Source organism: Sceloporus occidentalis, unplaced genomic scaffold, assembly GCF_023333645.1.
Source record: "Sceloporus occidentalis isolate IW3139 unplaced genomic scaffold, rSceOcc1.0.p SCAF_1, whole genome shotgun sequence".
NCBI lineage: Eukaryota > Metazoa > Chordata > Lepidosauria > Squamata > Phrynosomatidae > Sceloporus > Sceloporus occidentalis.
The window spans coordinates 46,565,177-46,592,863 of NW_028316981.1; the positions used below are offsets into that span (position 1 = coordinate 46,565,177).

The 27,687-nt window shown below is 39.9% G+C and overlaps 1 protein-coding gene across 3 annotated transcripts in view; it reads left to right on the top strand.

Moving 5' to 3' along the window:
- Positions 1-27,687, top strand: part of GRM7 (glutamate metabotropic receptor 7) — a 576,789-nt gene that overhangs the window by 325,353 nt on the left and 223,749 nt on the right. For all 3 annotated transcript variants that reach the window (XM_089520203.1, XM_089520213.1, XM_089520222.1), the window contains exon 5: positions 22,378-22,518. In XM_089520203.1, the coding sequence (XP_089376329.1) occupies positions 22,378-22,518 (141 nt within the window). The remainder of the gene's footprint in view (positions 1-22,377; positions 22,519-27,687) is intronic.

Sequence of the window (27,687 nt, forward strand, 5' to 3'; positions counted from 1 at the left end):
TCAGCATCCATAAAAAAGCTGTTCCACCCAACTCTGTGTTATTTATCTTCACAGATGTGCTGTAAAAGTCTTGGGAGTGGGGAGGTTTCCTCCCAATGCTAATTTAACTTTTCACCACCAAATCACTGACTGCAAATTGCCACCCATTAGTCTGTACATTATTATCAATAATGTATGGAAACGTCAGCTAATGGTGTTGCCCTGTCTTGCAATATGGAACTAGTTTAATTGTCACCATGGAAGGCCTTGCTTGTTTGGCAGCAATTAATGTAGAAGAAAGGGACAGCTTTGTATTTACTAGAGCAGAAAGTTTTAAAATTGGGCTATTAGACCCATTGATTTGACTATAATTTAAACATGCACTTTAATTTAATCTTGGATTTCTAGTGCCTTTGGGTTCTAATTTTATTGGGAACTGGTTTATGTATGTACAGGATCCTTCTGCAGCCACCAGCAATCCAGGCACAATCTGTCCCACTATAGGATCTGTCCAAAAGATCGCTCTTGCTGAAGGAAACATATCACTGTTAATTTGCTCTGGTGTTGGTTTGCTTCATGCTGAGGATTAGAAAGTTAAGAAAACTTGCTACAGATGTAAAAATAGATTGAAGACATATCGAGGACAGTGAGTAAGGTTTGAAGGACCCTGAGGGGTGAAACAGGCCACCCCAACGAAGCTGGATTAAGGCCACAGCAACCGCACCCCACAGCCCCAATCCACTTTTTTTGCCAGCCAAAAAAGGAACATAAAACAGCTGCTCCTTTTTGCACCAGGAAAAAGCTGGCTTTTCCTCCCCACCATGGCGGGAAGCAGGCTTTAAGGCACTCCAATGGTATGTGGTATATATATGCTGTGCTGACAGAGCACCCGGAATCTGGTCCCTGGATAAATGCCCAGGCGACTTGAAGCCAGCTTCCGGGTGTCTTGGAGGTGTGCGTTGTCTGTTTTGGCACTTAGTTTGTGGTTGGGCTTGTCCAAAACACTGATCTGGTTAAACATAACACATTTTGATCTCCAGATGTTCAGCTTGTGGCTGAATTCCTGTGGTGATGATTGTGTGGCATTCCTAGATTCAGCAAAGGCTGCATCTGCACTGCAAAAAATAATGCAGTTTGACATCACTTTCCTCAATGCGATGAAATTCTGGGATTTTTAGTTTTGTGAAATATCTAGCCTTCTCTATCAGAGAGCTCTGGTGCCACAACAAACTACAAATCCCAGAATTTCATAGCATTGAGCCATGGCAGTTAGAGCAGTGTTGAACTGTATTACTTCTGTAGTGCTGATGCAGATGTAGTTGATCTTCTTTATATCACATTGCTCCACAACAGCTGCCATTGCCACCTTCATTTATACCATGATTTAATCTTCTGTTGTCCCACCTTTTCACTTGCTTTTAAAATGTCCCAGTTTCTATCTTCTCCCATGTTCCTCCCTTTATAGCTTAGTTCAATTGCTGAAAACTGAATTCAAAATGCAAAAGCAGTTTGCAGGCAACAGAGCTGAGGGGTGGAATCTTGCCCTTCTTGGTGGGCTCACGTAAGAGCAAACTGCTACAGCCTCTCCTGGCATGTGTGATGTTCCTTATTAATAACCTTTGTCATCTTGATCACACTCTGATGTTGCATGGCCACACAAGTCCTGATTTTCAATCTGTGAAATGTTGGAGAGTATCTGAGAAAGCTGAGGCCAAGCCTTATAAGGAAACCTTTTCCAAGTTTCATCTCATGGATTCTGGTTTTAAATTTTTTTTTAAAGGTAAGTTTGGTGATGAGTCCTTCCATTATCTGATCAACACAGCTGAGAGGATAGTTTTCCTTCTAGGTAGCAAAGGGCTATAGATATGGTGAGATTACATTTATTGGTGTCAACATCACTGGAGAGTCATTGAGATCATGAGAGCTAACTGGTAGCAAGCAATAGCTAGTACATTTTTGTACCGCTTATTAGTGTTCTTAAGCACTCCCTAAGCAGTTTACAAATTTTAAGCTAATTGCCACCAACAATATGGATACTCATTTTAGCAGCCTCAGAAGGATGGAAGCCTGAGTCGAGCTTGAGCCCTTTCGTTGGTATTGAACTCGTAACCTTATGGTTTGTGAGTGAGTGGCTGCAGAACAGGCATTTAACCAACTGATCCACTGAGATGATTAGTTGCCAAAGCTTCAAATGTTTCCATAGGCTATAAAAGACTCAGTGTGAGAGAATCTAACAAAGAGGAGCAAAAGGGATGTTTTGGGACCGGGGCCTCTGACCCACCTTGAGGGGAGCTCCAGGCTCCTAGCTACCCTCATAAACATCCAGGAGTCATGATTCCAGCAGTCTGTGAGTAAAATAGGGGAATGTATTAGCTAGGAATATCCAGGACTTTTTATTAGTTAGGTACAATGATCTAGACTAATCTGTAATTTATAACGTTTCCCTGAAAGGGAAAGCGCCCCTTCAATGAAGAATTATGCTTTTTGTTAAAGTAGATTTCTTGCTTAGAGGAGAACTTTTCCTTTTTAAAAAGTACTGCTCCTTCACTCCGTTTTTGTGTGCTGTGATTGGGTTCATGTCCACACCAGAGTTGGAGGGAGGAAAATCTCCACAATGTTAGGTTGAAAGCACAGGGTAGATGCATCCCAGCAACATCCCATTGTGTTGTTGTAGAAGGGGAATTAAAATCAGTGGGTGGTGTTAGTTAAGATAGGTGCCCTCAAGAGTTCTCAGGCAGAAGGCAGAATGGGACTGACTGAAATAACAGTAAGAACTTTGTGTAGGATAACTCACCATCCTAAGATCTTGTTCTTGCCTCTTCATATAAGGTGGTAGCACTGCCAGTGGTTGCTGATTAGGAAAACGGCTACCTCCTCCATTGCTTGCTGCCATCTCTCTGTCTCTCTGCAGTATAGACATGGGGAATGCCTTGAAATATTTGAAGGGATGATAGAAACTCCTTCCTGCAGAATTTCAATAACCCTGTATTAAAAAAAACAACACTTCCCCACTTTATTCTAATATATTCAAATCAGATAAAATGAAAATTGAAGCATGCTGCCTAGCTGCCTGGAGGCAGTGCCTCATTATATGTTGTTATATGATTTAAGATCATTTTTTTTTTCTGGAGTAGAATGAGGTTTCTGTCACTACAGTGGCCTTGCCACATAAATGTACAGCCATCATGACTAGTACCATTATCTCTTGGGAGCTAGGTGCAATTGCACTATAGAAATAAAGCCGTTTGATACTGCTTTCAGTGCTGTAGCTCCATTCCATAGAAATCTTGGATTTGTAGTTTTGCAAGGCCTTCAGCCTTCTCTGCCAAAGGTTGCTGGTGCATCACAGAATTACAAATCCATGTATTCTGTATGATGGAGCCATGACAGTTAAAGTGGTGCCAAACTACACTATTTCTATAGTGTAAATGCACCCAGAATTTCCTTTTGAAGCCATCCATGCTAGCACGTACCACTATATGGCTGATCTGCACTGGAGAAATAACCTAGTTTGACACCACTTTAACTGCCATGACTCAGTGCTATGGAATTCTGAGAATTGTAGCTTGTTGTTTAGATTTTGCTCTACTCTGGTGCCACAACAAACTACAATTCCCAGAATTCCATAGCACTGAGTCATGGCAGTTAAAATGGTGTCAAACTGGATTATTTCTCCAAGCCTACATCTTGTGCTAGAATGATGTTCATATTTAGACTATGAAATAAATATGTGATAAAGTAATTCCTTTCGCTGTCCTGAATCTCCTAGCATTCAGCTTCACTGGGTTTGCATGTTGACAAGTAAGGAAAATTGTCCTGTTAAACTAAGAGCTAAAGGTGCTGCTTTAATAAGCACTGATAGCTACCAAACACTATCTTAAATCAACATTAAATCTCCTGTACTCAGAACTGACAAAACCACCTCTGAGTATTCCTTGCCTAAGAAAACCCTATAAAATTCATGGGGTCACCAGACAATTTGAAGACAGTTACATACATATACACTCTTCAATCACAAAAATAATTACTTTATGGGTGTGGAAGTATCTTGGCAGAGAATTCTATATTCTGGATGTGCTGGAAGGGCATGCGCTAGTTCTGATATATAAACTTGTTCTGCCATTCCAATAAAAAGCGGCTCTCATACTGGTAGGACCAGAATATTTGAAAGAATATTTGTAATTATCTGAAAAAATATTTCTCAAGTTTTGGGAAACCCTGATGAGAATCTGTGCTGTTCAGGACTTATTCTGTACAACATTCACACACAGTATTTTTATGCAGAAAACTGCATTCGCCATATGACAAATAGTATCGCTATGCTGAAATATTATTTTTCAATGCAAAAATGTTGTTTCTTGTGCAAAAAGTTGCATGTGGATTTTGTGTAAAATAAATTCCTAACTACAACAATTTATGTGCAGATAACCATTTTCCCCCCAGAAATATTATCTGTTCAGAAAATGTTGGTTTTTTTTAAAGAAAAAAAACATTGTGTGAAATTTGCAAAGACCTGAAGTAGAAAGAAAATTGCACACGTTACAATGTTACCTTAGTATTATGTCAGGGTTTGGTTCCAAGTTTCCCTGTAGATACTAAAATGTGTGGATGCTCAAGTCCCATGAGATACAATGGCACAGTAAAATGGTGTCTTCTATAAAATAGGAAAAACAGGATTTGCATCCCTATGTAGAACATATTGGACAGCTTCCTCAGCCAACCATCAAATGCAGGAAGGTTCATGAGGGGATGTGGCCATAGCCCCCCAAAAGGAGCAGCTGGTGTTTGTGCTGGCATGGGTTAACCTCTCTTTGAGGGCAATAGAGGACACTCTTACTGCCAGTCACTCATTTATTTACTGAAGTAGTGATATCTTGCTTTGTTTCACAAGAACTCATGGTGGCATGCAAAATAAAATAAATAAATAAATGCAAAACTATTAAATTTTGAACAAAACAATTAACATACAGTGTGTCCACGTCATGCGTGGGCATGCTTTACGCGGCTTTTAGCATACTCTGAAAGCTGCGTGGGGAGAAGGGAACAATGGGGTGTGCACCCATGGTGCGTGCATGCCGCCGCAATGCCGCATGCACCAGCCTCATTTATTTAAATGGGGCTTGAGCATAGGCAGAATTTGCTTTATGCGGGGGAGTCCAGAACGCATCCCCCACATAAAGTAAGGGCACACTGTAGTTCAAAATCAGTTTGATAAAATAACAGGGATCCTCTCTCTATATCACTTCCCCATATGAGAGTGCAAGAATTGTGAGTGCGGTTGGGACCATAAAGTTATTTCTGTGCAATGATCAGAGATGCCAGATTCTCCATCCAGTGTCTCTGGCTGGGGAATGGAGGCTTAGTATAATCTCCAGATGGCCTTTAGTGAGACAAATGTGGAGCCCCTACATCTTGGATTAAGGCCCTCCATTTAAGCCTTTTCTTTATACTTGCCTGTTATAGGTGGGGATGCTGATCTACATAGTTCAAAGTATCTAAAGTGGCTTAGATCAGAGCCCTGGTGGCACAGTGCTTAAATACCTGAATTTCAGCCACTCACTCACAAACCATAAGGTTATGAGTCCAATACCAGCCAGGGGCTCAGGCTTGACTCAGGCTTGCATCCTTCCGAGGTTGCTAAAATAGGTACCCAGCTTGTTGGGGGCAATTAGCTTATGCATTGTAAACCACTTAAGGAGTGCTTAAGTGCACTGATAAGCAGTATAGAAATGTACTTGCTATTTTGCTATTGTTATCAGGAAATGCTGTGTTTGTGTAATTTGTATGAGTTGTTAGATGTTATGTGTTTGATTTTAATCAATAAAATTTTTTAAAAAATTAATAAAAGGAAATGCTGATTTCAGTGTTGAAATGTAATTATTCTCACCTTGAATTGCTCCCAGAAGCAAAGCCTAATGTTCTTCTAAAAACATTTTAATTACAAACCAGCTTGACCACTTGCCATTGTGGAAAAATAAATCTAAATATATAAAATGTTTTATTACAGGAATGCTGTATATGTAGTCAAAGTTGTATTTCCATTAGCAAGTGACCTTGGGACTTTATATTGCTAGAAACCATGCTCATTATTTTCAGTGTTACATAACATAAATAGCATAAGTAACATTCCTATTTTATACAAAACAGTGTTGAATCATGTAGGGTTTTTATAAATGCAACACAATATACTACAAGTGCCTTTCTGCTTAAATAGGATATATATTTGTTGTATGGAAAATTATTATGCAAAAAGCTATTTTGCTTTTTTGCACTGACTGGATAGAAGATTGAAGAAAAATGTTGGCAATGTAGGTTTAATGTAGGTTTATACCCAGGCCCTTACAGATTGATTAAGAGTTTGAGATAGAGCAAAAAAAGATCACTTGTGTGGCTAAAGTTTCTATTTATTATGTACATTACAGCTCTCTGCACTTAATGTCCTATTCTCTATACATTCAAATCACTGTCAGTCTTTATCTTTCCTATATTCATATCATTTCTCAAAGTCCTTCATGGGCTTTGTAGAAGATGTGGCCATTGCCCCTATATGCAATAAGGTCTTCTCATATACAATCCGCCCTTCTCATACATGGAGGATCTGTTCCGGACCCCCCTGTGTAAAGGGAAAACAACATATGCTCATGCCCCATTGAAAAGAATGGGGCACATGCGCCATTCATTTAATTGTACTGTGACTTCAGCATAAGATGAAAGCCACGTAAGGGAAGCCCGCGTATGGTGCTGGCTGAATTTTAATTTGCTCTCCATGTGCTTGTTTAGCATGTTGAGCAAACAAAATTGCTGTCTCATTTATTGATTTATTACAATTTATACAATTTATTAATTGTAGCTGTATAGGAAAGTTAATTTTTTTAAAAAAAAGGATATCAAGAATGTGGTTTTTAATATTATATCCATGCTGGTTATGGAAGCTTTTGAATGTTAATACTGCATCTTGGTTAAATTAATTAAGCCAGTGTTATGAGGCTAACTGCAAATGTTTTGTCTGTTTTGGTGCTGACAAAAATGATTTTGGAACTCAAAAGTTATCATGATCCTGCTAGCACTTCTTATCTAGCCTTTCCAATCGAAATATAAAAGCATAGAGAACAGTCTTTTGCTTATATTTGTGGCAATTCTTCTAATACAATTTGAGAAGCACAGAGGTGTTTGCAAATGAAATAGCTATCAGAGCAACTCATAAACTCAGAGTTACTTAACTTTGATTTTGGTTTAAAGACCAGCCAAGTTGCTGAAAAGCAAAGACCAAATGAAAAGAAAGGAATGTAATGTTCCCTCTGTTTGTCTGGATATAGGAGAAAGTTATGTGCTGTGATTACTAATGTTATATATTATTTCTTAACTCACCCACCCATAAACCATAATGCTAAAGGCTAAAATAATGGTACAGTGTTGCAAACAGCAGTAAACCAAAATTTATTCAGAATGAGAAAGTTTGCTGGTGCATGATGTCCAATCACCCTTGTTTTAAGCATGAGCAGAAAACAGCAAGGTTTGTATTGTGATGTCTGAACCTACTATGGCTTGTCTTTCTTTAACCAAACCAGAACCATCACATGTCTTTTGCTTGGAGAATATTTAGTGGTATCATCACATTGATTTCCCATGTTTCCTTATTTTGACCATGGTGATAGTCAGCCATGCTATTTGGATTGTGTTTTTTTAGGGATGCTATCTTGAAGTTTCCTCTTGAATGTACCAATGAGTACTGTTATATTCATCTATAAGTTTAGAAATTTGACACCCCCCCCCCCCCAATAGTGGGTAGACTTTTCCATGGTATTGCAGTTACTGTATTTTAAGTCATATCAAGAAGGAAACCAAACCCTTCTGTAAGTAGAGTGGCAAAAGGCAAGAGCTTAGTCCATACTGGGAGCACCTAAAGGAAGCATCAATGCCCCTATATCTCTCCACCATGGTGCCACTTGACCTTAACACCTAGACGGGGAAATGGTGGTGGTGGCAGCTCTTTGGTACTTCCATTCAAAGGATCCTGTCCTCTGAGGTGTTAGCTACTCCTCCTAATTTCGTGTCATCTGCAAATTTCATAAGCATGCCCCCTATTCTGTCATCAAGATCATTTATAAAGATGTTGAATAGCACTGGGCCCAGGACAGAACCCTGTGGCACCCCATTAGTTGCTTCCCTCCAGGATGAAGAGGAACCATTGCTGAGCACTCTTTGGATTCGGCCAGTCAACCAATTATAAATCCACCTGACAGTTGCATTGTCTAGCCCACATTTTACTAGATTGTTTGCAAGAATATTGTGGGGGACCTTGCCAGAGGCCTTATTGAACTCAAGATATGCTACATTTACATGAGGTTGACTTATAGAGGCTGTTCAGACCCCCTCCCAAGGGGTGGCCTGCAGCCTCCTCCAGCTGTGCCAGATCGGGGTCGTGCCAACCACACACCGAGACTCTGATCTGGCCTTTCCAGGGCACAAAAGGAGCCTCAAAAAGTGACTCCTTTTTGCAACTTGGAAAGGGTGCAATAGCCATGGAGCTGCGACTTTAAGGTGCTACTTTGGCACTGTGTTGTGTAAACGCAGCACCAGAGGAGCACCATGACACTGCACACCATGTGGAGTGGCATGTGGCATCACACCACCATGGGGGTGGAGTCAGAGCATGTATCATATGGATGCCACACCCCAACTTTGCCCCCTAGCCAGCCTTAATAGCTTGTCTACACAGCCGCTTAGGTTTGTAGTTGTTGTTATTATTATTGTGTACCTTAAAGTCATTTCCTACATAGGGTGATCCTAAAGCAAACCTATCTTGGGGTTTTCTCAGCAAGTTTAGTTCAGAGGAGCTTTCCCATTGCTTTCCCCTGAGGCTGAGGGAGTATGATTTTCCCCAGGTCACCCAGTGGGTTTCCATGGTCATGCATGGATTCGAATCCTGGTCTCCAGAGTCATAGTCCAACACCTAAACCATTACACTACAGTGGATCTCCTTATATACTCCCCAGTTGTGGTAATTTTAGCAATTCCACTTCAAGGAAGTCATTAAAAACCAGGCAATCTCAAAACGTATTTGGAGCATAGGCTTCATTCCGTGCCAAATTTGAAAGTGGTTGTTTTGCATAGGAAACAGCAACTTCAGCACAGGAAACATAATTTTCTTTGTTGAAAATAATACTGAAATGCAGAAATATTAATTCCTGCATAGAAATCAGCCATGTGCAAATTGTGTGGGTAACACATCTCCAATTACAGTGTTTTCTGCACATGGCTTAATATTTCTGCATTGAAATATTATTTTCCATGAAGAAAATGCTGCTATCTTAATAGAAAAGATAAACTTGAATCTAGATATTTTAGGTGGGTTACAAACCGCCGCTTTGTGGCGGTCTCCCAGTGCTGCTGTTTGCTCCGCGAGGGAGTCACAGCACCCAAACCGCGTGACTCCCTCGCGGAGCAAAAAAGGAGCTCCAAAATGGAGCTCCTTCTCGCGGCGTGGCTATGACGCTGCAAAGCGCCACTGGTGCACTCGCAGCGTCATAGCTGCTGCAACAGGTGCGGAAGCACAGCGTCCGCTACGTAAAAATGGCAGCGGCCGTCTGGAACGGCCGCCGTTATTTTTTACGCGCAGAGCGCATATTAGGGTTAGGGAGGTGTGGAAGCACCGCCCCTCCCTAACCCTAGTATGCTCTCCACGCGTACTTTAATGGTGGTGTGTAACCTGCCTTAATTTTCCATACCTTTTTATCACTTTGAAGCAGAACTTTTTTTTAAAAAAATCCTTGTTTTTTTCTTAATTTACAGCCTCAACAAGATTTTTCCCCTTTTACAATTTGTGAACAGTCTTCAGCTGTCTAAAGACAAGCCGAACCATTCAAATGTTTCAGATTAATCTGGAGGTTCCTGGCAAGTCACCTAAGAAAGAAAGAGCAGACTGTGTGAATGCACCACAAATGCATGAAATGCCAAAATATCATTGTGAGCTGAATTGTATATCTATGTATGTGTGTTTGTGTGTGTGGGGGGGGGGAGGAAGAGAGAGAGAATATGTTCCTGTAGAATAAGGGATAATGGGAGGAAAGATGGACTGAGGAAAGGTTTTATTTATAGGGCAACCAAATGGATACCTGAGCTTTGCAGGAGATTTCTAATCCTGTAATGCATGACTTGTGTGGAGAGCACAATGATCACAGCTGGCCATTGCTCTTTCATGCTACATGAAGTCCCATTAGTAGCTGTCAACATATTCTTGCCCAAGCTGAAAGTGCTGTCTGGGCCTTTGGCCCATACTGACATCACAATTCTTTTCTATGTAGCTTGCTCCTGTGTGAGATTTATTTGTTGAAGGCATAAAGGTCAGCATTTTGACATCAGGCTAGTATCTAGCTTATGTGTGTATTGATTTACGATACCTCTTATTTACAAAGGGTCTCACTGAATTTTACTGATGCTGCTTCAGTGTCTGGACCAGGGAGAACTGAACAAATACTGAGCATGGGAAAGCAGTGGAACTGAGGGCAGCAAGCTGCCTAGTTGGTCGTGTAAACACTCAGAATGCATTCCAAAAGAAAATCTATATGTGTTTCATTGACTACAGCAAAGCCTTTGACTGCATAGAATATGAAAAGCTATGGAAAGCTCTCAAACAAATGCAAATGCCACTACACTTTATTGTCCTGATGAGAGATATACTCAAGACAAGAGGCTGCTGTCAGAACTGAATACAGAGAAAGGGAATGGTTTCCAATCAGAAAAGGGGTCAGGCAAGGAGGCATACTGTCACCCTATTTATTCAACCTGTATGCAGAAAAGATCAAAAGCAGAGCAGGCTTAGACTGTGAAGTAGGAGGAGTGAAGATAGGAGGAAGGACCATTAACAAGCTAATATAGGCAGACAGTGCAATACTACTAACATAAACCAGCAAAGACCTGGAGGAATTACTGAAAAAGATAAAGGAGGAAAGTGCCAAGACAGGTTTGATGTTGAACATCAAGAAAATAAATATAATGGCCCTGGAAGAACTACAATAATTCATCCAAGATAACAAGAAAACTGAAACTGACTATTCATACCTTGGATCAAACATTAATTGAAATGGAGACTGCAGTCAAGAATTTAGAAGACTAGGATTGGGAAGGGAAGCTATGGAAGAACTGGATAAGATCCTGAAGTGTAAATACATAAATCTGAACACCAGTGAGGATTGACAAAGCCATTGTATTTCCCATCACCATGTATGGATGTGAGAGCTGGACAGTTAGGAAAGAAGGAAACTTAATTCATTTGAGCTGTGGTGCTGGAGAAGAGTGCTGAGGATACAGTGGATGGCCAAGAAGACAAATAGGTTCTAGAAAAGATTGAGCCTGAATTCTTCACTGAAGCTGAGATGACCAAATTGAAGCTGTTGTACTCTGACCACATCACAAGAAGGCATGACTCATAGGAAAAGACAACAATGCTAGGGATGGTAGAGGGCAGCAGAAAGAGAGGAAGTCCACATGACAGATGGTTGGACTCAAAGAGGCCATGGGACTGAGTCTGCATAGACTGAGCAGACCAGTTGTGGACAGGGCTGTGGAGAGAAGGCAGAGTTTCGCCAGCCTAGAAAAAAACAGTAGGGAAACAGCTGGAGCCAGCCAATCAAAATCAAGAATTAAGAGGAAAATTAGGTCTGTTGGTATCAGTTAGAGGCAGATAGGGACAGTTCAGGTTAGAATCCAGAAGTGAGGGACTCAGGAGACATACAGAACTCTGAGAGAGGGAGTTGCTGTGTTGTAATATCCCATGGGATATCATTAGCCTTGGTGGCTGGTACAGAACCAAGTTTAGGGAAGTAACCTAATATAAGAACTGTGTGTAACTATTGTTCTCTGGAGAGAGTGTTGTGAAGTTAACTGTAAAAAAGTGGAACCAAGGAAATAAGCCCTTGAAATAACAAGTTATTATTAGAATAATAGAATCACAGACTTGGAAGAGACCACAAGGGCCATCCAGTCCAACCCCATTCTGCCATGCAGGAACTCTCAATCAAAGCATTCTGGACAGATGGCCATCCAGCCTCTGTTTAAAGTTTTCCAAGGAAGGAGACTCCACTACACTCCGAGGGAGTGTGTTCTACTGTCGAACAGCCCTTACTCTCAGGATGTTCCTCCTAATGTTCAGGTGGAATCTCTTTTCCTGTAGCTTGCATCCATTGTTCTGGGTCCTGTTCTCTGGAGCAGCAGAAAACAAGCTTGTTTCCACCTCAGGATGACATCCCTTCAAATATTTAAACAGGGCTATCATATCACCTCTTAACCTTCGCTTCTCCAGGTTAAACATCCCGAGTTCCCTAAACATTGTTTACATACAGGCTTGTCTGGGATTTGAATAAGTAATCATGGTATTGACATTTACAAATAAGGAAATTAGTTTCATATATAAGTTGGTGTGCACAAGGAAAATAAAGTGACCGTCACGCATAGGTGGTAGTGTCACAGATTAATAATAATAATAATAAATGCTTTATTTCTATACCGCCCTTCTTCCAATCAGGGCGGTGTACAACATAAAAACACATACCATATACAAGGCAAAATACAGTACAGTGGTACCCCGGGATACGAATGCGCCGCCTTACGAAATTTCCGGGTTACGAAAGAAATTCAATTAATTAATTATTTCCGGGTTACGAAGGTTATTCCGGGTTGCGAAAGAAATTTTGGTGCTTTTCGGCGCGATTTCACCCGGAATCGCGGCTTTCGCTATTAAAGCCTATGGGCTTTTTCGGCTAGCGAAAGTTTCCGGGTTGCGAAGGGCTCCGCGGAACGGATTACTTTCGTAACCCGGGGTACCACTGTATATAAAACAATAAAAACATCTTGAAATATACATTAAAAACACATACTAGCCAGCATATCTTTGGCCGTCGGGGGGGGGGGGGAGACTAACTAGAGCTTGTATTGGGGAATACTCGCCTAAACAGGAAGGTTTTTAAGTCCTTCCTGAACTGGGCTAGGGAGGTAGCCGAGCGGAGCTCTATGGGCAGCGTATTCCAGAGGGTCGGGGCCGAGATGGTGAATGTCCTCCTTACTGTGGAGGCTAATCTTGCCCCAGGTACCCTCAGCAGCTGCTGCCCAGATGTTCTGAGTGTGCGGGGCGGATTGTATGGTGAGAGGCGTCCTCAAGGTATCCTGGGCCCAAGCCATGTAGGGCTTTATAGGTTATAACCAACACCTTGTATTGCGCCCGGAAGCGAATAGGCAGCCAGTGCAGATCTTTTAAAACCGGTGTTATATGACTGGCCCTGGATATACCAGTGACCAGTCGTGCTGCCATGTTCTGTACCAATTGTAGCTTCCGGGTGTGGTACAAGGGTTGCCCCATGTAGAGCGCGTTGCAGAAATCCAAGCGAGAGGTTACCAGAGCATGTACCACCGTTTCAAGGTCCCTCTGGCCCAGATAGGGACGCAGCTGGCGGATCAGCCGGAGCTGTTAACAGGTGCTCCTGACCGTCGCATCCACCTGAGATGTAAGGTGGAGCGACGAGTCAAGGAGCACCCCCAGACTGCGTACTGAGTCCTTCACGGGAAGCGTGATCCCGTTCAGGACAGGTGGAACCACCGCCATCCCCGGGCCAGGAGAACCTATCACGAGTACTTCCGTTTTCTCTGGATTCAGACTGAGTTGGTTAAGGAAAAGACTTTAAAAAGTACAGGTGTTTGTCACAAATAGGTGGCGGCAGGAGGATAACAAACCCCACTGGGCTGTCATCTGAGGAAAATAGTTAATTATTATTATTAATAATCTTTATTTATGAAGCGCTGTAAATTTACAGTGACTGTGTGTTGCCATCACAAGGGGGTCTTGGAGATATCTCATCCACAGGGTTGCCATGAGCCGATGTTGACTCAAGGGCAGTGAACAACAACAACAACAACAGACATTCTTACAATATTGTGTGCAGCTACAAGGGAAATTAAGGATTTAATTTTTAATTTTAATTAATTAAGTTTGCTCAGATTGCACCAGAATAAGAAAGATTTAAAGTGACACATCCGTTCTGTCAGTGTTTTCACTGGTTGGCTGTTGGAAGTAGCTGTGCTGCATCTTTATTTCTACTCTGGTGTTTGAGTTTCTTGCCAAACATGGCCTACACAACATTACGTGACTTGGTGAAATATTTTATAATTGCAAATGAGTTAGGAATATGATTTTGCAAAATAATTATATGCCTATGATCTAAGAGAAAATGCAGCAATCCTGATGTTGTTCAACTGCCACTCCCAGAATTCTTCACCATTGGTTATGTTGGCTAGGAATGCTGAAAGCTGAAGTCTAACAACATCTGGAGGGCCACACTTTACTAATCTTAGATGCCCTGTACTTCTAAGGGGTAAATTATGGCATGACCATTTGGAAGATCCCATTTCTGATATGTAGTAGTGGTGGAATGGAGTGAAGATAGGATTATTGACCACACAGTGGATACATGGAAATCCTCAACTCAACTTGAAGTCAACAACAAATAGAAACATGAAAAACTGTTAAAAACATGTTAAAACTGTACATTAGAGTTCTGGGAAGAAGCCACAGAATGTCTTTCTGTAAGGATTTTTCTTTAAATCAAATAACTAAAACAAACAGTTATTGAAGCGATGCTATATCAGTTTAATCCTCATCAGAACATGCTGGTTTATCTATCTGATTGGAAAATTTGAGACTCCTGTTGCTCATTTCTTGATACAAACAAAAGAAAAATAAATTTTCTCACCCAGAGTTAGAAACAGAATTCCCACTTCACCTCTAAAAACTTAAAGATTAAAATTAACATAAAGGGTGCCTTTGCAGTCCTGCAGGTGGGGAAGAATTATTCAGAAATTCCCTTTTAAAATAATGAAGCAAATGTTTGGATTTTTAAAAAGAGTTTATTTGGACATAGGAGGGGGAGCAGAATACAAGAAGACAAAGTGAAGGCAGCAAATGCACAAACATCTACATAAAACATTAAATCCACTTTAAGTTACTTTTGTACCACCAAGCTGAGTAGAATCAGAGGAAATGCAAAATTCCTTGCTAAGACTAGGTTAGAAAGAGAGGAGAGACCACTATTTGCCTGCTAATGATACATTTTATGAAGGCCAGCATCTCACTTTATGAAAGATGTGTTCAAAGAATAGCCTATTCCTTAGCATAAATGACCCTAAATCAAATGACTAATTCCAGACTCCTTAAGTAAACAAGACTCACATGAGTGTTAACTTTACATTCAAAAGCTGGTTCAGTGGTTCTACTTTAGTTGAAACTAGCTTTACAAAAGAGCAAATTGTACAAGATGTACACATCTACATGTCTGTTTTTGAACAGGCTGTGGGGGCTATTTTCTAGAGCTTAATGCCATGATCCAGACCTTTCCCCAGAAATGTCACAATCCCTATTACTGCTTCTGTTTATTGATGGCAAGAGAAGAGGCAATGAGTGGATAAGGAAGCTGCTTCTCAGAATCTAAGTCCCTCAAAGTTTCTGCCATGCTTGTTGGTTAATTAAGCTTCGCCTGCTTTGTTTCATGTTACTGGAGGCTGAGATATGCCATGCTGCTGGTGTTGGGTGGAAGGGAATGGTTATCTACCCTGTGGATGGCTAAAGAGAAGATGTGAAAGGGAAGGAATAGGCCCTGGGAACTGCCAAGGGGAAGAAAAGGAGGGTGTGCTACATTGGAGAAAGGCCCAATTGGGTTCCAAACAAATCATCTCCTTGAAAAGCCCTAGTATTGAGTCATCCCCAACAAGCTTGAAATCTATTCTCTGACTTCATATGGAAATGGCCTTGTTAGACATCCTAGCAGGAAAAGGGGAATGGAATACATTGTGTATTGCTAATACACAGATTTGGTAAATATTTATAACTGAGTTTAATTGACAGTTTGGCCTATGGGATCATAGGCCTGTTACAGACTGCCAAAATAAAGCTGCTTCGCGTCTCTTTGGAGGTATGCTGTTTAAATGATGCATGCATCCGAAGAATCCGGAAGCTGCACCAAAGCTGCACTCCAGTGCTTAGGAGTGTGGCTTTGGTGCGACCTCCGGACTCTTAGGACCCATGCATCATTTAAATTGCATACCTCCAAAGAGACCCGAAGCAGCTTTATTTTGGCAGTCTGTAACAGGCCTCAGTCACCCTGGAATCCTGGGCCGTGATCCTATAGTGGTTAGTACTCTGCGTTGTGTTGTCAAATTATGTTAGTGTTGTGCCCAACAAAATTCCAGCATTGGAATGTCATCTACAATAAACACTTTCACAGTAAACAGTCCATTGCAATGGTTAGCTTAACATTCCAATCCCCCCCCCCCCCATAAGATACTGGTTCTAGACCTATTAGATAACTGAAGTGTACCTGTCATGTTTTAAGTCTGGGGATCAGACAGAGCTATGTGATTCAAATAATCTATGGCAATGAAAGAAAGAAGAAAGAAAGGAATCCACCTTAACAAAATACAGAGTTTAGAAAGTTACTATTTTTTAAAGTAAAGTGTTGTTGTTATTATTGTTGTGTGCCTTCATTTTCAATTTAAGCTGGCAATAAGGCTGATGTATTTTAAGATTTTCCAGGGCTGAGACTGTGCGACTCAAGGTCACACAGTGGGTTTCCATGGCTGAGTGGAAATTGCACCTGGGTCTCCAGAGTCCAACACTCAGACAACTACACCACACAGGGTCTCTAAACTGTTGTGTATTACCACATTTAATTTGTTATTTATTTCATCATTTATCAAATATCCCAATACCTCTGTTCATTGCAAAAAGCAAGAACAGTGGGATATAAATAAAATAGAAAAAGAAATTTAAATTCATTACACCAAATAAAGTAGTTTCAGGTCCAAGACACACTGCATAAATAATCCAGTTTCAGACCACTTTAACTGTCATGGCTCAATGCTAGGGAATTCTGGCATTGTAGTTTTATGAAGCATTGAACCTTGTCTGTCAGAGAGCTTGGATGCCACAATACACTACAGTTCCCAGGATTCCCTAGCACTGAACCAGAGCAGTTAAAGCAGTCTCAAACTGGATTATTTCTGCAGTGTGTTTTGGACCTCAATATTTCTTGTTATAATACTTTAAAGATATACTTTCAATACACCCTTTTAGTCCCCTGCAAAAAATTGTCGCTTCTACCTCCCCCAGGAAATAATTTCAAGCTCTGCTGAAATGATGTTACAGTTTTAGATTATTTATATGCCTGTAAATAAGACAGTCTTCAAGAGACTTTTTTAAATGAGAATGCTGAATAATGTCAAGCACAACCACAAAGCATTTTCTCCATAAAAGCTAATTTTGATACATCTCCTGGTCTGTGGGAAATTTAAGGAATACACACACACACACACACACACACACACACACACACCTGTAATAGAAAAGTCTGGGGGAAAAGTTTCTGTAAGGTCTGCTTAAAGAAATCATTCTGAACTATTTATTAACACTGATTTTGCAAAGTTTATCTTAACTTGAAACAAAGTTAAGCCCTTGTAAAGAGTTCTCTATTGATCTATCAGCTGAGATTCTGCATGGCTTAAGGTAAGCTCTCAAAAGATGAGTTTCTTAGATAAAGGGTAAAAAATTCACTACAGCACTCAGATCCTTTTCAAAATTTCCATATCAAAGCTCCATGTTCTGCAATATCGCTCATCTCCTTTGCAAGCTAACAAAATGAAGGTAAATTCAGACAGTCTCATTTTAAATAGAAGAAGAGAGGGTCTCTCATTCAAAGTCAAAGGCACAGCTTTCAAACAGTACTGCTGGATGGTGGGAGATCCTTCTTAATATAAGCAAGACCAAAGTATGCATTGGCTGCTGAAGGTGTTTGAGGTAAAGTGCTGTAAAAAAGTAAAGAGTGCAGGAGGAACTGTGAGAACATGTTCCATGTGGTACTGGATGTTCATGTGAGAAAGGAAGCTTGAATGGTGTGTTTGGAGATGTCAAGCTATTTATGAGGAAGCTTGGTGTTGAGCATAAAAATGATGAAGATTTTTTTTATATTGTCTTTATGAAATCCAATAAACAAAAGGCAGTACAATGATCAATAATAAAAATGATCACAGAAGGACATAGTGAAACAATAAGACCGATATTAAAAAGTTTAGCTAAGATCCATACCATTGTGCTCTGCAATGGAGGCCTGTGGCACTTTAGAATTATGTGGCCCCAAATTGTGGTATGATGACCCCCCTCCAGCCCACAAGCCACAGTGCAATGAGCAGAAACTTTTGCTCATCATGCAATGGCTTGAAGGCAGGAGAGGGCAAACCACACCAGTCTGAAGTGTCCCACTTGATGGCACCACAGACCTCAGGATGGCACCACAGACCAGTGTTGCATGGAGCAGCTCCGTCGAAATTTTAGATGGTTTAAGGAGATATTTATGATGGTGGCAATAGTGCTACAATTGTAAGAACATGGCATATATGAATATGGAACAGTTACAGATATGTAACTGATTTACAAATTGTAACTTCAATGGAGGATGCCAGCCATCAAAATAAATAATTAAATAGTTCATTCCTAGTCATCAAGAAATTGGGGAATAATCACAAATCTGAGGTTTAAGAGTCACACGTGAGTTGGGATGTAATTCTTGATTAATTTCATTCTCAAAGAGAGCAACAACTGATTGTAGCAATCTTCTTCCCACTATAAAAAATGCTTGGAAATCTTTGCAGTTTCCAAAGACTATCAGCAGATTGGAGCTTATTTTGAGTAAATTTGAAATGTGTGTGTGTATGGGGGGGGGTGTACAGAAAATATTAAATGCAAAAATGAATACCAATTTTGTGCAAAATACTTATCAATCTATGAAGAATCTCATCTGTCAAGGCTTCTTCACATCAAGGTTTCCCAACACTTAAGATGCCTATTTGGTTTGGTTTGAGTTTTTTCGTTTTGCCATCTTTAAAAAATATTTTTAATTCTTTCCATACCTACAATGAAAAAATATCCACAACTCTTTTCCTGAATTTTGAAAGTGGTGAAAAAGGAAATGATAGTCACTCAAATGGACAATGAAAAAACCCTGAAGTACCCATTCAGATATATATTCTTCTAAACATTGCATGGCAGGAGGTTGGACTGGATGACCCTTACGGTCTCTTCCAGCTCTATGATTCTGTGATTCTAGAATACATAAAGGTGTTTAGAGAAAATTGTTCTCTTGATTTTGTTAGACTGTTTTGATCTACAGAGCCACTTCCAAGGTTATTTTTGTGCCTGCCTGTAATAGGAATTAGGTCAACCTAAACAGGGGAGCATTAATCCAAACTTGTCACTTTCCTCCTTGACATTCTTCAGTAATTGCTCTAAGTCTTTGTTTCTGTTACAAGTATTATGTCATCTGTATATCTTAGGTTGTTGGTGTTCCTTCCTCTTCATTCCTCCTGCTTCTGAGTCCAAGCCTACTCTGCGTACAATGTTTTCTACTGATTGGGAACCATTCTGTTTCTCTGTATCTTGTTCTGATGGCAGCCTTTTTTCCTGAGTGCAGGTTATGCATCATGACAATCAAATGTTGTAGTGCTTCCATTCCTCTAAACACAAGCCATAGGTTTTTTGTGATCTCTAGTCAAAGTCAAAATTCATCCTACACAATGAGAAAATTGAAATATCCAAAGTGTCCCCACACCTTGGTTCAAATATTGATCAGAACAGAGACCGCAGTCAAGAAATTAGAGGAAGATTAGGATTGGGAGTTACAGTTATGAAAGAACTGGACAAGATAATAAAGTATAAAGACATATCTCTGAACACTAAAGTGAGGATCATCCAAACCAGTGTATTCCCCATCACAGTATATGGATGTGAGAGCTGGACAGTAAAAAAAAAGGAAAAGCCAATAAGAAGAAAATGAGCTCATTTGAGATGTGGTGCAGGAGAAAAGTACTGAGAATATCATGGGCAGCCAAGAAGACAAATAAATAGGATCTAGAACAGATCAAGCCTGAACTTTCTCTGGAAGCGAAGATGACTAAATTGAGGCTGCCATACTTTGGCCACCTCATGAGGAAAAATGTATCACTAGAAAAGATAATTATACTAGGAAAGGTGGAAGGCAGAAGAAAGAGAGGGCGACCACATGACAGATGGTTAGACTTGATCAGGGAGGACACAGGCCTTGGCCTGTTCGAGCAGAAAGCTTGAGGACAGGGGGTCTTAGAGATGTGACATCCACAGGGTTGTCATGAATCAAAGTTGACTTGAGAACAGTTAACAACAATAATATCAATAGCAAGTACATTTCTATATCACTTATCAGTGCACTTAAGCACTCCCTAAGCAATTTACAATGCATAAGCTAATTGCCCCCAACAAGCTGGGTACTCATTTTAGCAACCTATGGAAGGATGCATGGATGCAACACAGGGGAGATCTGGGCTCACAGTTTGTGAAACTCTGTTCCAGGTACAGCAGGATTTCTTCTCAACTGGTCTTAAACTAGGCTTAAACTAGGCTTTGAAAAAATGTGTTTTAAATATATATCTTTACCATTCTGAAGGATTTAAATTGGGCTGCTGTTATTGGTGTATTGCTTTGCTTTATGATCTGTGTTTTGGGGAGTTGAGTGCTGGCTTCTACTGTTTAATGTTATGATGATTGGGTTTTTTGTTTTTTTGTTTAACAGTCATGTTTTTATATTATTATAAATTTGTTTAGCTTTAACAAACATTATTTCAAGCCACTTTGTACAAATAATTACTAAAAGACAAAACATAAATGCATGAAATGAATAAAACAATGAATACTGGCAGATGCCCTTCATTGCAAAAAATTTCCCAATTAAAAATGATGATAAAGTGTCACCTTTCCAATTAATCTCCAAAAACACCAGGTGTTCTGATGTTTAGGAATTTATGAACAATCTTCTAAAGGATCCCTTTCTTTCGTTGAGCAATGGGGAGGGGAGTAAAAATGAAGACACTTGGATTTATTTCCCGAAGCCCAGATTTCGCCACTTTCATGAAGATAGGAATGGTAACTTAGCAACCATGCAACCATCTGCACGAGAAAAGATTTAGTGGAAAAATCCTTGCAACAATGTATGTAACAATGTATACAAATCAGTAATCAAAATATTGATGGGTAAGAACACACAAAGAGGATTCCAAATAAAAATCAATAAAGTCAATCTGTTTTATCCCGTTGTGTATTGCCTACTTGGGCCTAAAGATGCATATGATGCAGAGTTTGTTGGAAAAAAAATAGTCACTGAACAGCATGTATTTGGGAATTTTGGAGTAGATGGTTTTAAGAGATAAAGTGAGTTAGACTTATATTTCTACAGGAATCTGAATGTACACAATATGGGATGTTAAATGCATAGGCCAAAATCCTACCTGGGGCATGTCGCAAGTTCATTTCTATACTACTTATTAGTGAACTAAGCACTTTGTAAGTGGTTTATAATGTGTAAACTAATTACTCCAACAAGCTGGGCACTCATTTTACTTACCTACAAAAGGATGGAAGGCTGAGTCAACCTTGGAAACCCTGGATTTGAACTCACAACCTTCTGGCTTGCAGTACAGGCATTAAAACATTGCATCACCAGGACTCTCCTAATGTCAAAGCTTTGCTCTGTACTCCAATCCAACCACATAAAACCTACCTTAAAAGCCAGGCAGCTAAACTAGGCAAAGGAATTATGTGGCTCTGGTGAGAAAAGTGCTGAAGGATGATATGTCCATTCCCCTCCCACCAACAAGCCATAATGTGATGAACTGTGGTCCTGTTGCAATTTTTTGCCACACTGATGCCTGCTTGCAAGAGGGGAATGGACAAGTCATCCTTCAACATCCCAATTGCCTTCACTTGGTATAGGTGTCTAGCTTTTAAAATGGATTTTAGGAGCATTTGCAGATATAGCAATGGTGCCATAATCATAAATGTGAAGAGAAAGCAGTTATGAGGGATAACTTTTGACCAGATGTCAACCATAGTGTACAACTGAAACTTATTTTTTTTCTTAATCCCATGTAGAAATATAGGAGCAAATCCTAGATCAGAACTTCCATGCCAAGGAAGAGGAACCTTAATCCTTCTCCTTTAGCTACTTTTCCTCAATCTATCCTCCATTATGATCTTCCCAAATTCTATAAAGTATTTGCAGTAGGATTAAGCTGATTGGAGTTTGCCAAATAAGCTGTGGGTGTGAGTAGGGGAATTCATAATTATTATGCAGAACAGAGTCACAGTCCCATGACATAAATCCAACCTAGCTCTCCTCAGCCTAGCTGAGATGAACTACTTTGGGGCCTCTTTCTCTCCTAAGACCTTGCAGATCCTGAAGAATCCATCCTTCATTTTGCAATTTGCATATAATTAATAAATAATAAAATCAATGACACCCTCCTCTCTTTGCCCCTCCCCCTTCTTTTTTTTAGGATTTGATACCTACTTTACTTCCCGCACACTGGAGAACAATAGAAGAAATGTGTGGTTTGCAGAGTACTGGGAAGAAAACTTCAACTGCAAATTAACAATCAGTGGGTCAAAAAAAGAAGACACAGATCGTAAATGCACTGGTAACTTTATTTTCTTTGTCCTTCTCAAGATACTGTATGTGGCCTGCATTGAAATGTCTGTCTAGCTGTTGCAAGGAAACCTGGTTGGAAACAGATTGAAAAAGAGAGGCTGAAAGAATGAATTTTCATAGGTTTGGGGGTGGGGATGGAACATAAGCCTTTGAAGAAAGAAGAAATAGATTAGGCACAATGTACTCTTTCTATTTCTGCTTTTCCATTCTCCAGTAACTGTCATTCTTTTCATTGGTTTTGTGCTGAAAAGAGGGAGATGGCTGTCTCATTTAAAAAATTTATGTAGTTATTTTATACAAGAGGAATATATTTATAAGTACTGGTCTGTAACAAAGCAGTGACATCTCTAAGCCTAAAACTAAAATAAACCATGTGGTGCTAGCAGGAGGTATCTTGACTATTCTTCTTATAAAAGTCATCTCACTTTGAGCACACACAGCTACACAGTAGGTGAATGTAAGACCTATGTGGAGCCCTCTTGGGAACAGAGTATTCTGCTTTCCACATAGTCTATCAGCCTCCTGATTGAGGCTTTCTGCACAGAATACAATGTTCCATATAGTCATCATGAAGAGTAGCTGCTGATAAACCTTTCTTCATTAGCACTGGTCTAATCTTCATTTATGGCCATCTATACCAGTGGCTCCTATTCATATCTTATGAAGGAAAATATCACAAATAAATTCAGGATCATCTTGAGAGAATTTGCTGCTTGTGGCAAAGAACAAGATGTGTCCTCTACCCCATTCTGCACTCAGAAGCTGACTGGATTACAAGTTTGGCAATGAAATAGCAGCATCCACCAGTCCCCAAAGTGAAGGAATAGAACAATGTGGCACACTCAGCTTTCTCATTCAATAAAGGGGAATGGTTAGGGAGCCTAGGAAGAACAGCCAAAGAACCAGCCTTGTTGTCTGCCAGTATTCCCTGAGGTAGTTTCATCATTCTGAGGAGTGCCATTGAATAAGATTTTTGTTCCTGTTCCTGAGTTTGTTTCTGGCTTCTAGTATTATGAAAAGCAGAAAATCCATAAGTACTTCAAAATATACTTATAATATTTTAAAGAACTTGGAACAACTATTGAAGAAAGTAAAGGAAGAAAGTGCAAAGGTTGGGTTACAGTTGGACAGTAAGAAAATAAAGATAATGACCATAGATGATTTATGCAAATTTAAAGTAGATGATGAAGATATTAAAATAGTCAAAGATTCCCTATACCTTGGTTCAGTAATTCATTGAATTGTCAAGAAGGCTAAGACATGCAAGGGCAGCTATGAAAGAACTAGACAAGAGCTTGAAGTGTAAACATATATCAATCCATACCACTGGCAGGATTGGCCATGCCATAGTATTTCCAGTATCTATGTATTAAGAGTGAAAACTGAATGCTTAGGATCATGATAAACTCAACTTGACAGCAGTTAACAATGCCCTGAAGCAACGAGCAAAAAGTGGTACTTTTGGGACACATTGGGAATGGGGTGTGTATACGATGAACACACTGAAAGTGGCCAGAAGCCACATGGAGAGCCTGCACCAACCTGGAAAAGCCAGCACAAGCAGGAGCAGCAAAAAATAAATAAATAAACGCTCCTGCTGAAAGCCAGGTTCAGGACTGTAGTGCTAGCCTGCTTCAGAGTGGACCATCCAGTTACCACAGTTCTGCACCGATTGGGAGCTGATTAGAGCTGCAGCATCCAGAAGCCAATCCAAGCTGCCAGTCTGCTTCAACCCAATAATTTTGATGAACAAAAGCAAATGCATAAAAGGTATATTAACAAAAGCACTTCTGTTGGACCCACCTCTTTCTTCTAGTACAAATAAAACAATAAAGGAGTGAAGCAGACTGGCTGTTTGGAGTGGCTTCTGGCTGCTTCAACCAGAATTGCAGTGACTGAATGGTCCCAAATGGGCCATCAGCAAAAGAGGAGACTTTCCCCGCTCTTTCTGCTGATGGTCTGAGGCTTCTTTAGGCAACCTCAGGGCAGTTTCTGGCTGCTCTGGGGGCATGTGTTGTCTGCACACCCTGCCCCTGAAGTGGCCAGAAGGTGCTTTATTTGTCCCATCTGATTTGGGCCAAAATAATAATAAAGCATGAGCAACTCACAACAGACAGCACAAAGTATCACCTTAAAGTGATAGATTTTAAAAATATATTTATCGTATGTGAAATATGTCTATGCAACTTGTCATCAGGAGAGAGTTTTACAATACCATAAGACAATAAAACAAGCAATTCTCCATCTGGGAGTTTTAAGAACACCTGAGAGAAATCCAAAGTATCATGGTTATCCATAGGCCTCCTGAAATTCCTTAGAAGCTCCTACATGACAAAGGAAGGGTGGATAATTCCCTCTCTTGATTCTGGAGAAAGTTGTTAGAACCCATGTCCAAAGTGTAGCCAAACTCATCCTTAACGTTGTACCTGAAAATTATACTTTTCTTGATAACTAAAAGGTGCAAAGCTAAGCATAGAAATACCCCTAAATTTGCAATATCTTAGCACCCAGTGAAACAGTGGTACAATGTGGGATCCTCTGTTGAAAAATTAGAACTTTTCAAAAGAGCAGATTCATACAAATGAATTGCAGTAATTCAAATAGGAAGTTCTCACCTGTGGAAGATGAAGCCGTCCCTCACCTTTTTTTAAAGTATGGGAATAGAGAGATCAGGAAGAATGTATGAAAACAGCAGCATCTCTCTCAGAACGACACAATCTTGATGTTCCTTCACATATTACCAGGCAAAAGGAGATGCATGAATGACACAAAGCTGTCCATCTGTGAAATTGGAATAAAGGACTTAGAGTGTTGTTTTGAGGGGGAAATAAAATGACCCTATCCAGCTGAGAAACACATCAAAGAATACTGATTTTAAAAGTCTTCAGTGCCAGACTCTCTGAGAGAATGTATAGACAGCACTTTATAAATTAAAGGTTTTCTCCATAAAATTATTTAAATTTTCCATTGCATTTTCCAAAACAATGTGCAACAGAATTTGCAACATTGTATGCTTTAAACACACACACACACACACACACACACACACACACACACACACATAGATATCAGTTAAATTTAAGAATATAATGTGAAGTCGAAGGCTTTCATGGCCAGCATCCATAGTTTTTTGTGGGTTTTTCAGGCTGTCTGGTCATGTTCTAGAAGTGTTTCTTCCTGGTGTTTTGCCAGCATCTGTGGCTGGCATCTTCAGAGAATGCTTGCCTGGAAAGGAGTTGGGTGTGTGTGTGTGTGTGTGTGTGTTTGTGTGTATACACGCACACACACACACACTGTGTGGCCTGTGTGACCAGCCACAGATGCTGGCGAAACATCAGGAAGAAACTCTTCTAGAACATGGCCACATACCCCCCCCCCAAAAAAAAAACCCCACAAAAAATTTCAAATAAGTTTTTTACCATCTTGGGCTAGGGGTTCTAAAAGAGCATTTATGAGCCCAAATGGGCCCTGGGTGTCTACTTTTAGTCTCTCAAAATGTGATTTAGCCAATTTTTATCCCCAAATGTAGGCTTGGGGAGTACCTAAAATAGCATGTGGCACACATGCTGCTTGATTCTACCCCTGGTCTATATTAACCAATTAGGTTAGGTTTGTCAGATATTGCAACTGTTGAAGGCTTCTCCTATACTTCAGAGAGGCACAAACTGAAACATAGGTTGGTTTTAGACTACCATTGTTCTGTAAGGCATAAAGGATGTTATTTATATTAAATAGTAGCATTCTTGCATGTCTCATCTGGATGGTATTTTGATTTTTCAGATCTGGCAGAAAACAGAAAATAAGCACATTTTGTGCTTACTGGAAATAAAATCTACAGATATTCACTTACATGGCATTTAAATATTATCTGCATCCCTGGGATATTTATGGTCTGGAAATCATTGAGCATTCAAGTATGTTGGTTGGAATGCTCACTTGAGGGATGCATGTGAAGCAGATGCTCTAAAATAATCCCAGAATTTTTACTCAAGAATATAAAAATAATTGTTTGAAATGGTTAATATTCCTTATGGTACAGAGGTTAAACCAGACATGTTAAAGAAAATTATGATGTTACAATTAACAGAACACTGACAAGACTATGTAAGTTTTCTCAGAGCTTGAAGCTGTTGGACGATTGTCTGTGTTGATCAAATGTAACTGTATGTGAAGACTGTTAGTGTTACATAAAAAAACATACTCTATATACACCATCAACTCCATAAACAGTATTTTAAACCTAATAAATATATATTTGAGTTCAAATGCTTATATGCATGTGCTAAATGGCTCAGTGGATACAGAGAGGTACCTAAATCGATGTCTCAAATAAGAGAGGAATTTCAGAGAGAAATTGACAACATTGTATTCAGTTCATCAAGTTTAAGGGGGAAATAATTATCATAATTAAATTCAGTTTAATAACTGAAGTCATTAATCTATTAAACATATTCAGACGTTAAGGGAACCAAGGAAAGAATTTCTGCTGCAGTTGTACAGTCATTGCCTGAACAGGTCTGCCCACTGTAAAACAACAGAGGACTAAACCTATTAGCGATCTCTCTGAAACCAGAGATTTATTCATTTGTTCAGGGAAAATGTTTAAATTAGAATGTTGGAAAGGAAGATTCCTAGTTAGGCCCCCTCCATCATCCCTCTCTACAGATGGAGGAGTAGCAATCTGAAGAAGGCTGGGTCCAGAATATCTGAAAGACTGTACCTCTGCGTGCAAACCTGCAGATCAGAGGAAGACTTTATCTCAGTCCCACCACCATCAGAGGCTCATTTGGTGAGGACATAAGATAGAGCCTTCTTGGCTGCTGCTCCCATCCTCTGGTATGCCCTTCCACTGGAGGCTAGGCCGGCTTCCTCCCTGCTCCCTTTCTCCAGCAAGCAAAGATGTTCCTCTTTTAGCATGCTTTTAATTATAAGCAGGGAGACTTTATATTGAGGATGTTTTATTTATCTTTTAAAACTTTTGGTTGTTTTTAAAATGAATTTAATGTGTTTTATGGTTTGAATTGTTTTTAAATCTTATTGTAAATGTTTTGTTTTGTTTTAATTTGCTGTTTCAGGAAGTCACCTGTGTCCCACTCCTGGGGAGAGGTGGCATATAAATGAAATAAATACATAAAATAATAAATAAATAAAAAGAATA